This window comes from Bison bison, unplaced genomic scaffold (assembly GCF_000754665.1).
Source record: "Bison bison bison isolate TAMUID 2011002044 unplaced genomic scaffold, Bison_UMD1.0 scf7180017864321, whole genome shotgun sequence".
NCBI lineage: Eukaryota > Metazoa > Chordata > Mammalia > Artiodactyla > Bovidae > Bison > Bison bison.
In genome coordinates this window covers 1,071,281-1,088,587 of record NW_011494893.1, presented here as the reverse complement: position 1 = coordinate 1,088,587, position 17,307 = coordinate 1,071,281, and the positions used below count along the sequence as shown (strand labels likewise).

The 17,307-nt window shown below is 50.7% G+C and overlaps 1 protein-coding gene across 1 annotated transcript in view; it reads left to right on the top strand.

Annotated features, from left to right (window-relative positions):
• Positions 1-17,307, top strand: part of GMDS (GDP-mannose 4,6-dehydratase) — a 353,504-nt gene that overhangs the window by 117,556 nt on the left and 218,641 nt on the right. The window contains exon 8 of the mRNA XM_010853014.1: positions 10,977-11,104. Coding sequence (XP_010851316.1) covers positions 10,977-11,104 — 128 coding nt within the window. The remainder of the gene's footprint in view (positions 1-10,976; positions 11,105-17,307) is intronic.

Sequence of the window (17,307 nt, the reverse complement as noted above, 5' to 3'; positions counted from 1 at the left end):
GGTCTGACCCAGGAGGGCTGAGGGCGGCACCAGCTTCGGGCTGTTAAAACAGGAGGGGCCTGTGAGTCTGGGCCGAGGGCCTGAGAGCGCGCCCACGGGGCTCCACTCTGATGCCGGGAGCTGGGGCGGGGCCCCTCCCCACGCGCGTGGGGAGCGCTGTCCTCGGGGAGGGCGTGCTGCTCCTGCAGCTTTGGGGCCAGCTGAGCTCTGGGGCAGGGTGTGGTGCCTGTGGTTCCTCCCTCAAGCTGTTAATGCCAGGACGGTGAGAACTTCAGACAGGAGGCTTTGAGAATATTCAGCATTTCCCACTGGGTCAGTGGAAGTCGGCCCAGCTGCTTCTCTGATCTTGGTAGTTACCGGCTGATGGACCCCTAGGCTTCCGGTCCTGGGTCCGTTCAGGAAGTTAGAGCTTAGGCTCAACCTCTCAGCAGACCCTTCCCGTCTTCCTACAGCCCTGGCTGAACGGACACTCCCAGGTGTTGTTACACAGACATTCGTGGTCTGCATGGACCTGATTGATGGGTCACATCAAAACTCCCAGAGTGGGCCAAAGTTGATGTTGAAGAAGGCTTATTTCTGCCAGAACAGGCTGCTGCTAAGTCACTTCAGTCGTGTCTGACTCTGTGTGACCCCATAGATGGCAGCCCACCAGGCTCCCCCATCCCTGGGATTCTCCAGGCAAGAACACTGGAGTGGGTTGCCATTTCCTGCTCTGAAGCATGAAGGTGAAAAGTGAAAGTGAAGTTGCTCAGTCGTGTCCCACTCTTCGCGACCCCATGGACTGCAGCCTACCAGGCTCCTCCGCCCATGGGATTTTCCAGGCAAGAGTACTGGAGTGGGGTGCCATTGCCTTCTCCGGCCAGAATAGGCGTATCATTGCAATAACACTTGCTGAACGTCTAGTAAGTTCGGGGTGTCTGAAAAGGCACCAAAGACGATGTGCAGAAGGATAAGTAGCCCATAACGGCCGCAGTTGAGGAAGTGCGACCACAGTCCGACCGCAGAGAGCACTTCCTGGCCGTGAGGAAGGTGGGTGCTCAGCAGCATCTTACCAGTGGAGAAGGGGAAGCCCCTGTGCCCACAAGACGTTGAGGAGGCTGCGGTGAAGTCCACAGGAAACGTCTCAGCCCGGCCCCAGGTCCCTCTTAAAACCCTAACAATGGATTTGTGCAGAAGGAGCAAACCTCGTAAAGAAGACGGAGGTGATCCTCAGAGGAGCTGTGAGGTTTCTGTTGGAGGAAGCCGGGCTGAACGTGGTTGCTGCGAACCTCAGCGTGGATGTGAGGCCGCGTGCACGGCCCTGGGATGGTGCTCACAGGAGGGCCCGGTGGACGATGCAGCTGAAGTGTTTCCTAAGCCTGCAGACACGGCATCTTCTTGTAAGAAAGAAAATCAGGCAGTAACTGAAAATATCCTTAATAACAAGTATCATCTACTCTGCTGGGCCCACCGACTCAATGGACTTGAATCTGAGCAAACTTTGGGAGATAGTTAAGGACAGGGGAGCCTGGCGGGCTGCTGTCCACGGGGTCACAGAATCGGACGTGACTTAGTGACTGAACAACAAACTTCTGGGCCCAGCACAGTCGTGAGCTAATAATACACCATTGTGAAAAAATGACACATAAATGCCCCTCTAACTGAACAACGCAGGCAAATACTGCTAGTTAATGAAGTTCAGTGGTCATGAACGTGAGCTTGCTTCCTGGAATGGGCGGTGAGCAGTGGAGTGGCCACGTCCGTGGGAGTGGACGGCACCTGCCCCGGGGCTTGTGCCAGCCTGCCGTGCAGAGATGTCGCTTGCTCTCCGCTGTTTGCTGGGGCCCACGTTTGCTCACTGTTCTGTATAGGAACTGGACCCCAAGCACAGAGGGAGATGACCCTACAAAGGGGCGCGTGGCCTCCACGTGTGAACCTTTGTCTTGTTCCTGTTGCCCATCAATGAAGGGCTTGAAGCAAAGCCTTTGGGAGGTTTTCTCACTTTGCAGTCTCTGCACTGGAATGCCTATAAGCAGATGCTGGCTTTTTAAAGTTACCTTGAACGTGACATTTCCGTGAAGTGGCTGTGCTCCGCGTCTCAGTGGTCAGGATGGTTCTGAGCCGAGATGGAATCTCCGTGGTCACGAGCGACCCTGGCCGGGGAGAGGCACTGCCTTCCTGATGCACCACGTGCCCCTTCCTGGGCGCAGCCCGGACGCGACCCAGGTCCACAGGAGAGGAGTCGTCTTTTAACGTTAACAGATCATTTCAGTACAAAGTATTTTGTACAGGGTTTCAAAGGATGGTGTGCAAGTCCCTGTGTGGCTCCAAGGCGTGTTTCCTCCTGGGAACACTGCGTCTCCGGGGCGGTCGCCCCGAGGGTTGAGTGCCCAGGGCAGCCCAGGACAGGAGGGTGAGCATGCAGGCACGTGAGGAGCCGGCTCCCCGGGAAGGGCAGCGAGTACTGGAACAAACAGCAGAGCAGCCCGCGCCTCTCTCTTCAGCCCACATTTATGACGAGCTGCCTGGAGCTGGTAGCTCACGCCGTGAATGGGCCTCTTGTCCACCGGGTCTCCGCAGTCAGACGCTGTTGCTCTTGGCCGGGCTCGCAGCACAGGAGGTACGGGCCCTCTGATCTCCGCGGTCTGCGCCGCTGGCCGTGACCTTCCCGCGTCTCCTCTTTCTCCACCCCGTCTGCACCGCGCCTGGCCCGGGCCCTGCCCGGCGGGGCAGCCCGGATGCCTGCGGGGTGGGACTTGGGCTCCGCGGAGGTTGCCAGGGGTTCAAGGAACATTGGAACGATTTCTGTTTGCCGAAGAACGTCATCCAAGCTGTCTCTATGCTTTATCTAATTCCAAAAGCCTCTCAATCAAGAGCGTCTGGATACAGTGCCGGGCAGCGGGGTAGAATTTTACTGGAGGTACCGTGGTCGCTTCTCCTGCTGCCTGGTGCCGATGGGGACGGCTCACACGCGTGTGTGTGTGTGCTCACACAGCCCCGGGCACGGGCAGGCGGCCTGCTCCAGTTCCCCACACTCAGAGCTGCAGGGCTTGCGACAAGTGCTCGGCCAGAGAAGAGGTGACTTTGTCTTGTGAACGATGGAAGAGCTGTCCCGGGGACCTGGGGGCTCCCTGGCACGCCGTCCCTCAGAGCCGCTCAGTCTCCCTGCGCTGTCCGCTGTGGCATTGTTAAAAAGGCTTGTTGGAGTGGTGCTCTGTGGGAGAGAATGCGCTTCACCAGATAATCTAGTTCTGTGATTCTCACTAAGTGTGCGGTCTTCACGTCTTCTGGTTTACTGCTGGCAGTTAAAGGTGTGTGCTTTGTGAATTTTGTCCCGTCTTCTTTTCCTTCAAGTTTTGTCTTGAAGGTATTTGACTTGGGGGGTGTTATGTGGGTGCTTTGTGAGATGAGATTAGAAAGTTTAATAGAACAAGGGCTTGGATGTCCGCACACACATACTCAAGGATCAAACACGGGAACAGAGCCAGGGATTTGGGGTCTGGCTTGGGTTCCCCCCTGAGCCTGAGTGTCCTGCTCCCCAGCTTCTCAGTGGGTCCTGGTCATCAGGCCTCACAGGAGGTGAGGCCTGGCAGGAGGGAAAGGCCCAGAAAAACAGAGTCCTCTTGAATTTCATGAGTTTGCCTGTGCGTGAAAAAATCATTACAGATAAGTGTATTTGAGCCAGAAAAATAGCGTGAGCAAGATAGACCGATTTCAGGTTTTTACGTATTTTTTAAGTACAGGTAGTCAATGTACAGACATACTCCATACGAAATAAAACAGTAAAATCAGTTTTCTGAATGTGTAAAGTGGAACTAAGTGTGTCCAGCGTGGCTGGTTGCTCGCGTTGTGCCCAGGTGTGCGGAGCAGCAAGTTCTCCCTTCAGGTCTGGCTGGTCTTCCCGGCAGCCCTGCCCACTGGCAGGCGGGGGGCGTGAGGGACAGCAAAGCGCCCGCTGGTTCCGCCCACCCAGGAGTGGTGACCCAGGAGGCCTCTCACCACCCAGCCTCTGGGGGGGCTCAGTCTGGACCTTCCCGTGGAAGTGGGGACAGAACCCTGTGCCCCTGGGGCTGGAGAAGGTGAGGGGAGACGGCAGGGCGGTATCTCTGTGCACCCTCGACCGGAAGCAAGCAGACCTTCCCCGGAGACGACCGTCCTTGTCAGACGTGCCCCCGGCTTCCAGCAGATTATTGCTCACCAAGAACTGGGAGTGCCACCAAGTGTGCCAGGAAGCAAGTGAGTCCGAATCCACAGAGGAGACGAGATCAGTCACCAGTGAACTCAGAACTGTTAAATCAGAATATAGAACTCCAGGGTGTGTTTAAATGAAAAATCGTAAAATGAAAAATCATAAAAAAAGAAACAAGATCAGAATATGAAAAATACCTAGTAGATCTGCAAAGAAGCAGAGAGGACTTTAGATGTCAAAGACTATTTAAACAAAGAGTTAAATGTTTGACTTAAATACTAGACACCGAGGAGAATGACATGGCTCTAAGGAAGTTACCCTGCATGTTGCAGAGACAGGCAGAAGGAGGAAAATTATTTTAAAAAGAAGTGAAGAGATTGTAAGGTAACATGGGAGGGTCTAGTGTTCTTTCCCAGAAGGAAACAGAAAGAAGAAAATAGAGTGAAGAGGAGGCAGTGCACGAGGAGGCCCAAGTGTCGCACAGACACGGGAAGGCTCCGCGGGCACCGAGCAGAAGCCGCATCTGGACGCCTGGACTCCAAGGGCTGAAGAGGGAGAGGGCGTCGTTAGTCTCCCCGGACGAGAAAGGGGAAGGGCGCTCGCGCTGGCCGCACTCTCATCCAGGACAGACCAGCGCCAGAAGGCGTGTGTTAGTGCCCGCACTGCTGGGAGGAGCAGCCTTCAACTTGGGGTTGTGAGGACTCTCAGAATCAAGCCAGACAGTTCTCCACTTTGAAGGAAATTTTAAAGTATACATTTTAAGAAGAAAGGAAAGGATGCCAGAAGAGAGATTCAAGAAGGTAGGATGAGAAGGAAAATTGGTACAGATGGGAATATGCACAGCCTTTCCAGTTCAAAATTATAAACAGACCTGTCTTCTCTGAAAAGAGACCCTGGGAGCTATTCAGAGCAGTCAAGAAACCTGCAGTTAAAGCTGAGAGGAACCTGACTTTATCACCTCCAACCTAGTACAGCTGGAGACTGTTAGGCACTTTTGCTCAGGAAAGGTACGTGATCACCCTTACCAGTGGCTCAGCAGTGAAGGATGTGCCGCAGTGCAGGAGACAGGCTCAGTCCCTGGGTCGGAAGATCCCCTGGAGGAGGAATGGTAACCCACGCCAGTGTCCTTGGCTGGAGAATCCCACGGACAGAGGAGCCTGGCCAGCTATGGTCCATAGGGTTGCACGGAGTCTGATGTGACTGAAGTGACTTACCAGGCACTGATAAAAGTGACAGAATTAAGAGTGACTCCCAGGGCGTGTGGACCTCTCTGGAAGCCTCACCCTTTGCCTCCAGTTGGAGCTGAGAGCTGAAGCTCTTTCCGGGGCCTCAGGTGATGTCCCACCCACTCCCAGCCTGATCCCTCGGGGCCCACCTGTGACCCGGGCGGTGTGTGCAGACTCAGCTTTGAAATTCAGTGAATCGTCGTCATATTTTATCCAGCATAGTTTGGTGTTTTTTAATGGGGCGAAATGGGGTTTTAATGGAGTTTTTTGTCTGCTATTTGCCACAATAAAAGTTCTGAACTTTTCATTCCGTCAATGCTAGAAAAGCTCCTGATCTCAATCTCAGCTAATATTTGGACTAAAACTCATTTTGATTGGTTTCCTTCTTATTAGTATACACTTTTGTGTGTATTCTGTTTTTCCTTGGCTAATGAATTTATCTTGAAAAAGTAACCTACAACATACAATATAAGAGATGTTTATCGGTGCTTTGGGTGTGTAAGTCCACCCGCCTGCCTCTGGCTGTTTACTTAGATCTATTCTTATTCTCAGACTTCCAAAATCAGAGAGTTAAGGGACTTAGTCATGAACAAACTAAGAAATCTGGACCTCTCGTTGAGGTTGAATTACAGGTACCGTCGACTTTGTAATGTAGTAATTGTGGTAGTAGGCGACACATTGAGACGGCGTTAGTCACATTCACCCGGAATTTCCGAAGCATCGACCTGCACGGGCAGCACTGTTGCTGTCCCCGTTTTACAGACCGAACGCGACGGGCCTGACGCGCCTGCATCTGTGATGGCTCACGGTCTGCAGCGCCATGTGCCCGGGTGGGCGCCCAAGGCGTGGCCTGGCAGGTGTGCCTGTCCAGAGTGCCACGTGGTCTGGGTGGCAGGGCCAGCGGCCAGCGGCCTTCGGTTGTCAGTTCACTGGGCCGACTTTCCGTTTCTTGGTCTTCATCCTGGCTGAGGTCTTGTAGTGAAGGCTATTGGAAATCAAGCATGTATGTGCACACTTACAGGAGTTCCATTCTCTGTGTGCTGTACCAGCACAGCCACACCAGCGACCCCGTCCAGGCAGGGCGCCTCCTGCCTCGTGGCAGGCTGGTGCCAGCAGCAGTGGCAGGAGCCAGGGGGCGGCTCAGGCCGGGCCGTGGGCCTCTCCTCCTCCATCTGCATGGTGGGCCTGGCTGGACATTGTGCCCTCCAGGCCTCAGCCCTCAGGTGAGTGGTTTCATATAGTTCTCTCCAGAAAACAAGAAGCTTGTGTAATGAGTGAAAATGAAGTGCATGCGTGCGTGCTCGGCCGCTCAGACGTGTCCCACTCTCTGTGACCACATGGACTGTAGCCCACCAGGCTCCTCTGTCCATGGGATTTCCCAGGCAAGGATACTAGAGTGGGTTGCCATCTCCTCCTCCAGGGGATCTTCCCGACCCAGGGATCGAACCTGTGTCTCCTGGCATTGCAGGCAGATTCCTTACCACTGAGATCCAGGCACTCAGCTCTATGGAAAGAACAAATTGAAAAAAAAAAACAATCTCTTTAAGCCTCTCCCAAGAATTAACTAGTGAAACATGGTGGCAATAAAAATGTTGAAAATGAACCTGAAAATGAAATCATGAGAAGTTACACTTATAACAACATCACAGGGAGTAAACTACTTAGGAACAAATTTAACAAAAAGTGGAAAATGTATTCTCTGGAAACTACTCAGCATTGCTGAAAGCAACTGGATAAGCCCCAGATCAGCAGAAGCCCCCTCCCCCCCGTCGGATGAGCAGAAAGATGAGGTGCTGTCAGAATGGACAGTGCCCCCCTCCCACCCCGATCTGCACATTCAACACCATTCCTGCAAAAGTTCAGCCCCTTTTGTGCAGAATTAACAGGCTGGTCCTAAAATTCACACGGAAATTCAAGGGACTGAGAAAAGGTAAAATAGTCAGAAAGAGCAGTCGGAAGACTCGCACTTCCGGGCTGTGACGGTCCCCGCAGACCTGTGCTGATCACGTGTGTGGTTCTCGCATGCCAGCAGGTGTTAGATCCACGGAGCAGGACTGAAGGTCAGTGATAAGCCCGTGTGTCCATGGGTAACTGATTTTCAGCAGAAGGTGAAAGGCCATTCAGGTGGGAGAAAGCATAGCTTTTCCAGCACACACGCCGTACCAGAGCAGCCCTATAGCCACATGCAGGGGCCTAAAGCTGGGCCCTTTTCTCCTCACCATACACAGATGAACTGGAACCAGGTCAGATACCTACATTTAAGAACCAAATCAACCCAAGGCGTTAAACATATGGGAGAAAATCTTCAAGACTCTCCTTTTGGATGTGACACCAAAAGCTCATACAGTCAAAAAAAAAAAAAAGACAAAATGAACTTCGTAAAAAACTAAAAAAATTGTGTGTGAAAGGACACCATGAAGAAAATTAAAATATAACTTATACAATGAGAGAAAATGTTTGTAAATCATGTCTGATAAAGGACTCGGTCCCATAATATATAAAGAATTCTTACAATTCAAGATTAAAAAGACCAGTGACATTGTCCTTTAAAAATTGGACAAAAAACCTGATTAGACATATCATCAAAGAAGATACACAGTGGCTGATACGTACATGAAAATGGAGGTGCTTAATGTCATTAGTTGTCAGAGAAATGCAAGTCAAAACCCCAAGGAGATAACACTTAAGTACCCACAAGGATGACTGCCATTAAAAAGATAAAACCTTACAGTTGTTGGGGAGGATGTGGAGGAATGAGAATCCAGTCGCTGCTGGTGAGCACGCAGCTGGCGGCTGATCAGTGGGTTAGCTGTGGAGCTGCCCTGCGCGCGAGCGCTACGTCGTGTCTGACTCTTTACAGCCCCGTGGAGTGTAGCCCAACAGGCTCCTCTGTCCATGGGCTTTCCCAGGCAAGAGTACTGGAGTGGGCTGCCGTTTCCTTCTCCAGGGGGTCTTCCCAACCCAAGGAGTGAACCTGTGTCTCATGCATTGCAGGCAGATTGTTTAGTGCTGAGCCACCAGGGAAGCTCCACGGAGCTGCCGTCAGTTCAGTCGCTCAGTCGTGTCCGACTCTTTGCGACCCCATGGATCACAGCGCGCCAGGCCTCCCTGTCCGTCACCAACTCCCGGAGTTCACTCAAACTCATGTCCATAGAGTCGGTGATGCCATCCAGCCATCTCATCCTCTGTCGTCCCCTTCTCCTCCTGCCTCCAATCCCTCCCAGCATCAGAGTCTTTTCCAGTGAGTCAACTCTTTGCATGAGGTGGCCAAAGTACTGGAGTTTCAGCTTTAGCATCAGTCCTTCCAAAGAACACCCAGGACTGATCTCCTTCAGAATGGACTGGTTGGATCTCCTTGCAGTCCAAGGGACTCTCAAGAGTCTTCTCCAACACCAGAGTTCAAAAGCATCAATTCTTTGGCACTCAGCTTTCTTCACAGTCCAACTCTCACATCCATACATGACCACTGGAATAACCATAGCCTTGACTAGACCGACCTTTGTTGGCAAAGTAATGTCTCTGCTTTTGAATATGCTGTCTAGGTTGGTCATCACTTTCCTTCCAAGGAGTAAGCGTCTTTTAATTTCATGGCTGCAGTCACCATCTGCAGTGGTTCCAGGGGAGATGAACACTTGATCCCCACATGGAAAGGGGTTCACCCGCGTTCACTACAGCACCGTTCACAACAGCCGAGAGGTGGGAACAGCCCAGTGTCCATGTCCACTGGGCCACAGAGAAGAAGTACTAACTCATGTAACATAGGTGAGTTGACATCACAGATTTATCCACGGAACTTCAGGATGAAGCAGAGTCCTGACACTAAAATACAAAGATAGACATCAAGCCTGAATTTAATTGTCACTTTAAATTAATAGTAAATTAAAAGCTGCTAATTGATAGTAGATTGAAAAGGGTTGTGCCTGATAAATACTTCATATTCAAAGGCTCTTTTTTGAAGGAGCTCTTGTGTGTATTATACAGTGCCCTGCAGAGTTGAAGCTGGATTTCTGAAAGTGCTCTGTTAACGGCCAAGAGAGGCTGAAGATTCAGATTCTCGCTGTCACTCGTGGTGGGGCGTTGGTATAAGTGTGCCTGCAACGTTTGTGCAGTGAGTCTGCTGTGTTTTTGAACTTGTGCTGGGCTTTTCCAGCCAAAGTTGAGAAAACCTGTTTATAAGAACCCCCCTTATCTCTGTGTCGGTTTGTCTAGAAGCCCACGCTTTTGTCATAACACTCACCTCCCTGTTTCTTCTGCAGAAGAGCAAAGCTGAAGCTACTGAAATGTGATAAGTTGTGATGGCAATCTGTCTACACTGTGAGACGCCACCACTGACCAGCTCACGTGCCTGTTGATTACCTTGAGATTTTGGTAGCTTTGTGATAACCTTGCTTAGATGCGGGGGCGTAGATAAAGCTGCCTCAGAAGTGCCTTTTAATCTTCTCCTTCTTTGTGATCTTGTAATAGTGGGCAGAGGCTTTCATTAACGACCAGAGACATTAAAACAGTTTCACTCCTTTCGGGTATGATACGTTTCATCCGATCATTTCAAAATATTTATAGAGAATTCAGAAATGCTGTCCTGCAGATAACACTTGGGTGAATTTAGAAGGTGACGTTGTAGTAAGTACAGAGTCTTCAGACCTCACGCTTAGCCCTGGAGAGCCCATCGCTGTTGTTCAGTCGCTAAGTTGTGTCTGACTCTGCGACCCCATGGACTGCAGCACACCAGGCTTCCCCGTCCTTCACTATCTCCTGGAGTTTCCCCAAATTCATGTCCATTGAGTCAGTGATGCCATCCAACCATCTCATCCTCTGTCACCCCCTTCTCCTGCCCTAAGTCTTTCCACCATCAGGGACTTTTCCAGTGAGCTGGCTCTTCATATCAGGCGGCCAAAGTATCAGAGCTTCAGCTTCATCATCAGTCCTTCCAATGAATATTCAGGGTTGATTTCCTTTAGGATGGACTAGTTTGATCTCCTTGCTGTCCAAGGGACTCTCAAGGATCTTCTCCAGCACCACAGTTCAAAAGCATCAATTCTTCGGCGCTCCACCTTCTTTAGATAAAGAAGGATGGACCACCCCCCTTCCAGCAGCCACATGCACTTCTGGTTTGTTTCCTGTGGTCACACCTGGGAGGCAGATTAGTCTCCTCTCTCTCCTCATGAACCCCGAAATAGTCTTATTCATAGGAATACACGATGTTTATGTTCTTAAAAGTCAGGATGGTCTTATTACAGATTCTGGCATTTCCCTTTGTCCAACCCTGTTGACTCTTCTGTGTAAAGACTGGCCTTCCAAGAGCTGCTCTCTGGCCTGGGGCCTGCTCGTGTGTCGCTGCAGCACACGGGGCATGGCAAGACAGCCCCACAGCGTTCGCCGCGGCCGCAGAGCTGGCGTGACGCTCGAGTGGGGCTCCTGATCTTGCCTAAGTGACGGCCAGTGGCCTCTGTCGTTTACTTTTGTTATTATTTTAGAGGGGCAGGGGGTGGAAGAAATGCCCAGAGGCTCAGATTGTGTTTGGTTCACCAAACTGTTAAATGTCAAAATCACTCAACTGATAATACATCTTTTGTCTCTTTTAGGAGCTAATTTTGTTACTCGAAAAATTAGCCGCTCAGTAGCTAAGATTCACCTCGGACAACTGGAATGTTTCAGTTTGGGGAATCTGGATGCCAAACGAGATTGGGGCCACGCCAAGGACTATGTGGAGGTAGGAACCGATGCGTTCTGGTTTCTAAGTATCTGCGTCTGCATGTCCAAGTGCCAGGCCTCCTGGGAGGGCTGCCTGGAGGGGGCGGTGGGTCAGCCGTGCTCATGCAGCTGTCTCTCAGCTCACACTGTGTCCCCTGCTGGCCCACGCTCAGCGGTGTGTGAGGCCGTTCTGCACAGTCTGGAAGGGGGAGTACCTCACAGGTGTTGTTTTAATTATTGAAAACAAGGATGCCGGCCAGTGGGCTGGACGGTTCTTTCCTTTCTGGAGTGTCTTCTGCATGCCTCCTCCCTCACTCCATCCAGGATACGAGTGATGACCTGCAAAGGGATCTGTTGGTGAACAGAACTAGTGTTCAGACCTCCCAGAAACACGACTGGCGCTGATGCTGCCACCAGTCCGTGAGCGCGCCCTTCAGCTGGCGTGGCCACGCTCGCTCGCTCCCGAGTGCTGTCCTCAGAGAGCCTGGTGTCTGCTGCTTCAGACTGTGCTCACCCCCTGCCCTGGGCAGCTGTGACTCCCACCCGTGAACCTGTCCACTAAAGAGAGAACACGAGAGAGGTGCTAGCAAGGATGCTGCTGGGGAGCAGCAGGTGGCGTTAGAGGGGATTCTGGCTTCCGTGTGGGGATTTACGTGCACGTTAAGTTCCGGTTTGGGTCACATACATTACTTAATGTACATGTAAGTAGCATGGTTTTTCTGTGAACAAATTGTTAGCTTTTGCCTCGCCGGGATGAGCGTGCTTGCTGATGTCTGGAGTTTCCGTGGCGAGACGTGAAGGAGCGTGTTGATGACGGGGTGTTTGCCCCGGAGCCCGTGGTGCCTGTTTAGGTACTCACTGATTTCCTGCACTCAGGACTATTTCTGTCCCCAGTGATGCCTCTGGGAAACCGGATCTGGCTTCCTTGTTCATTGATGCGGTTCAGAAAGAAACTTGACCGTTTACAAAAGAAAGCAAACACGGGTTCACTTGCCAACACAGAGGTCAGCCCCACTGTGGTAACGCTTTTGTGTGTAACAGTTAAGAATGTTGCGTACTTGAACACCTAAATTTTGATTTATATTATGGCCAAAAAATTTCTGATTTAATATTTTGCATAGCAGTGAGACATTTAGATCATTTACATGTGTTCTTCTAAGCTATAAACACAAGAAGCTTTTTGTGATGGTAGCCCTTGGATATATTTTAAGAACACTGCATTAAAAAAGTACGGAAGTCCACACTTTTAAAAACCATGAGACAGTGGGCAAAGGTGATGTAAAAGAACCTGAGACTTTCTTTCGTCTAACCTATATGGCCTCACCTTCTTAAGAATATGAGGCAAGTTTTGTAAAAATAATTGTTTTTTCAATACTGTCATTTTGGTGTATAACCTTCTAGCTCTCTGCAAATACCTGCAGCTACTTAGAAGGCTGTGAAAGTATCCATCTTTATCCAAAGTCTTGTTCTGCAGTTTTGGAACCAGATAGATCAAATTTCATTCTATTTTATGTTTTTGCACTGGGATGCAAAAGAAGTTTGTGTTGGAGAACTCAGAAACAGATCTGATAATGCAATAAACAGTATATCAAAATGTTAGTAATATTTATTTTTGGTTATGTTTATTTTCTTCTGTAGACTTCTGTATTTTCCATGTATTGAAACAAGTACATATAAACTTTTTCAATCCGGGAAAAAAATAAATGACATTTGGAAAACATGCCAGAAAAACCCAACAAAAATGCATGAGACCATTCGGTAAATACAGAAGTCATGAAAACCCCTCTGGGAGCTCAGTGGGTCTGCATGGGGACCATGGGGTCGTGTCATCCCCAAATGCCAAGCGCACCTCGGCTCCGGGGCTCACGCGGATCTTGGTGTAAAGGACCCCTGTCTGTGTTCGTGTAGCAGGGAAGCATTTAAGAAACATGTTGGCTCAAAGACTTCAAAAGGTCTTCCCGAATGATGTCATTTTTAGGATGCCTTGACGAGACGTGTCAGTCCAGCAACCCCAGGTGCTAAAGTGCCTGGGACAGTAAGGCATGAGAGCAGGAGGCCTGGCTCCTCAGGACAGTGTCATGTTTTTGGATTCCAGAGATGCACGCTCAGAGCCAGGCATCCCTGGGTGTCCATGGCCTAGCCTGTGCCCCGACACGGGTGGGCTTTGCGTGCTGAGGGTCCTGGGGCTCTGACAGTAACACAGAGTACTGCTCCTAAACCATTTTCTCATTCACGGGTTCTGAAAGAGATTGACATTTCAAGATTTCCAAAAAAGTGTCATCATTAAATAAAATTCATAACTTTTATCCCCATTTTAAGAAATAGGACCATCCTTTGCAGTTCTATTTTAAAATGAGGCTACTGCACAGACTTACGAATCAAGGTGGGTGTGGCCAAAATTAGAATCAACAAGCCTAAGAATGAAAAAACAGAAGCTTTGTTTAATTAACCCATATCTAGATCCTGGCACTCTAATCAGTCTTAGAGTGGAGAAGCCTCAGCCAGCACAGATCAAACGAGTCACAATAGCATCTGGTTTACACACGCTTCAATTATAGAATCCCTCTCATTCGTACATAAATATATCAATAAGTCTTTAGGTTAAGCAATTTATACTTTTTATTTGTGGATGGATTTCAGAGAAGAGGAGTAGAGAGCGTTTGCCGGACTGGGTGTAGTTGATCCCACCTGGGCTAATGATTTTTGCCTCAGTCTCAACAAGGTTTACGTATCAATTATTGATCTTTGAAAAGGACGTAATAGCAGTCCTGTTAAGAATTAGCCTTCACCTTCACGTGCTGTACATCCATGATGGGAATCTCTTTGTCTTGTAAATGTTTTCCCGACAGTTAATACAAAGCCATTTCCTGTTGCTGATTCAGATCCGTTAACTTCTGTTTCATAGTCTTGTTTCTGAGATCAAGATGATTAAAACATTATTTGAGTGGGTAAGAGGTATTTCAACTTGAAATGAAGAATGTAAATTCTATATTAAACTATATTGTACTTTAGAGTAAATAAGTCATGTGCAGTTACACCTTTTTTCATTATTTTATTGGAAACATTGTTAAAGGCGCAGAATTGTTGAATGGATTTTACCATGAACAGCCGCATACATCCATCACCCAGGCTCTGTGAACGCGCGTTTCTGTCGGGATAAGGTCAGCTGACAATTCAAACCGTAAAATGCTCTCGTCTTCTTAGCTGTGTAGATGCCCTCAGCACAGCCTGTTCTCAGGCCTGGCTCCCCACGTGCGCGTCGGAGCCGCACCTCGAGTTCACGAGAGCACGAGGGCTGTGCTCGCAGGTGACGGGGACCCAGCAGAGCGGAGGCCTCCGGCAGGACAGGAGCCCGGCGGCCAACCTGGGGGAGCTGTCCGCTCTCCGCAGGCCCCTCGCCCCGCGTGCAGGCTGCTGCAGGCATTTCTGCCCTGTGCTCATTCACACAGATCTGGGAGAGGATGCTGTGTGAGTGCCCTGAGACTGTTAAAGGCAAGCTGGCTCATTGCAGCATCTCTTCTTCGTGTTCAGGAGAGGAGTTGATTTCTTGCCAGGGTTGAGTCTCTGAGAGTCGGTGGTCTCTGAACCGGGTCGCTAGCCAGGCCATACCCGGCAGAGATGCTGAAGGTCACCATAGCCAGATTTCCTTGGCCAGGTCTTGATTGGTTGGGGGTGACACCCCAGGAGTGGCCATGGTCCCCACACCCCATAAACTGTAGGTCCTGTCTATGTCATCATGTTGACAAATGAAGCTTCTAGGATGGGTTGGATTACTCCTTAAGTTTTTATCCACAGGTAAGTCCCAGCATGGAGATTAGAGACGTTGCAAGATCAGATTTTCAGTTGTATTGTACAAAAGTAGAACGGAACATCTGACCTTGCATCGGAAGAGCAGTTCTTGGCCAAGGGGTACGTGTGTGTGCGCGCCCGCGTGTGCACATGTGCATGGAGAGGAGGAAAGCGCGTCTAGGTGGGGTTGCCGGCTCAGCAGATGCCACACCGAGCACACGCCCTGCACCTGCTCAGGGGCAGAATTACCCGCCTTCAGCAGCGGCCTGGGACCTGCCCACTGCCCCACCCCCGCACAGCATTGGCACACCTTGGGTCACCAGGTGACCCCACGTCCCCAAGAGAGTCATGGGTGTGTTCCTGAAGATGACCGTGTAAAAGGTGAGGCTCACTCACTCTTATTTCAAGGGTCTGATGAGGGTCCCTGGGTGGCCCCCCCGCCGCTGGACTGTGGCCCTCAGCTGCCCCGCCTCTGTTGCCCCCTAGCCGGCGGACTCTGTCCCGTGTCTACTCCTTCCCTTCCCGTCTGTCCCTGCTGGCACCCGCTTCCTGTCTGCTTCCGCCCACGATGAGAACTGGCTCTTTAATTGCAATGACAAGACTCTTCCTGCTATGTGGATGTAATTGCCTCTCACAAGGCTGACATCACCTGCCCTTGGTGATGGTGTTAAGGAGGTGGCAGTGCTGGGCACTCTGGTTGTGCAGAGAGAGAGTGGTTGACACTCTGACTTGCTAGTTAAATAGTTTCAGGATAACATATTGACTTTATTCCGAGTTCTTGAACCCTTATTGTGGTTCACGTGTCTGCAGGAGCCATCATCCTCTTGAAACCAAACTTCCAGCAGGTTTTACGTGTGGCCTTTCACGCGGCTCCAGAGGCCGTAGTTGTGCCCTGCTCACACGTTCACGGTGCCCCGGGGATGAGCCGGGGGACTAAGGCAAGACCCCTTATCACTTCAGCAAAGAAAATCATGGATGTTCCACAAAGCCCGAATGCTCACAAGCGAAGTTTTACAGAAGCAGAATTACCTGAAGGCAAAATCCAGAAACGGTTTGTGGAACGGTCGGTGTTGCTGACGAAGCCTCATGCAGATGTTACTCTGCATGAAAGACCCTAAGGAAGACCCTAAAGAAAGACACAAAACTGCTGTGTGCTATCGCTTCCCCCACTACCTCTGAGTTATGCAAAATATTTGAGGTTGCTTTTGCTGCACTTTCTCATTCCATAAAGAAAATGGTTGAGCCTCCCTCGTTGTCCATCACTTCATGCAGAATCTGAGACCTGAAATCTCGGAGAATGAAGTCCCTGCTCCACAAACACAGGAAGGATGAGGTTGGCCACCTGGGCCACCCCCCACGGACTGGGGTCTGCCCCTCTCACTCGCCATCGTGCCTTGCAGACGCCGGGTGCAGAGCAGGTGCCCGGTAAGTGCGTGGAAGGAACGGGCCCTCCCTGTCAGGTTTCTTCATCACGCGTATAAAAATGGATTTATAAAAAAACGGGATGTGCTGGATTTCTCTCACTTGTACAGCGTTTCGAGCGTCGTTTCCTATACTTAGCGTAAGGCGTTTCCACAGAGCACACCCTTAGCACATGTAGGTTTTAGTTGTGGTGGGTTTTCTTGACCCCAGCCAAACGCACTTAGGCCGGCTTCTCTCTTACTGCACGCTGGCCACGAAGGATCGCGGAGCAGTGCTCACGCATTCTCGTTTTGGGTCAGTCTCCCGAGGACTGCTAGTTTCTATCAGTACTGTCACTAGACGTGATTCCTAGTTTTAAAAGAAGGGTATCTGAGCAGATGGAAAACATAGAATGGTACATTGGCCCTGATTTACAAGACAGAATTTGAAAGTCACAGAGTTAGTTATAGACCAGCTGCCCACGGCATGACTGGTAACACGGCACCCGGCCCTTAGAGGCCTCCGGGTCTGTGGGATCCACGGTGTGTGTCCTCTCGGGTTCCAAGCGCGTCACCGATGCAGGATTCTTCGATAGAGCAAGATTTCCATCACAGATTCTGTGATGGAAACTTTCTCTCCATTCCAGCCCCCCCACCTCCTGCCACACACACAGACGAGGGGCTCACTTTCTAACGATTTGTCTTTGTTTCTCAAGATGTGTAAAGGTTGACTTCATGACTCTCAGGCAGCTCTTTGGCAGAAGCGGAGATAGGAACCTCTGAACTGTGGTGAGAAGGAGGCCGTCCTGCAGGACCTTGTGTTCTCCGAGAGTCCCTTCCTCTCCTCCTGTGATCAGAGCTCCGGCGCTGGAGCTAGGGCCTGTACTGCTGCTGTCTCCCCTGTGGGCGGGCTGGGGGCCGCCAGGCAGAGCCTGGGAGGCGGGGCACATTCCTGGCCTTGACCGTGACCTGACCAGCCTGGGGCCGTGTCCGCGGTCCCCAGGCCCTTCTCGGGGTGGCAGAGGCACTGCCG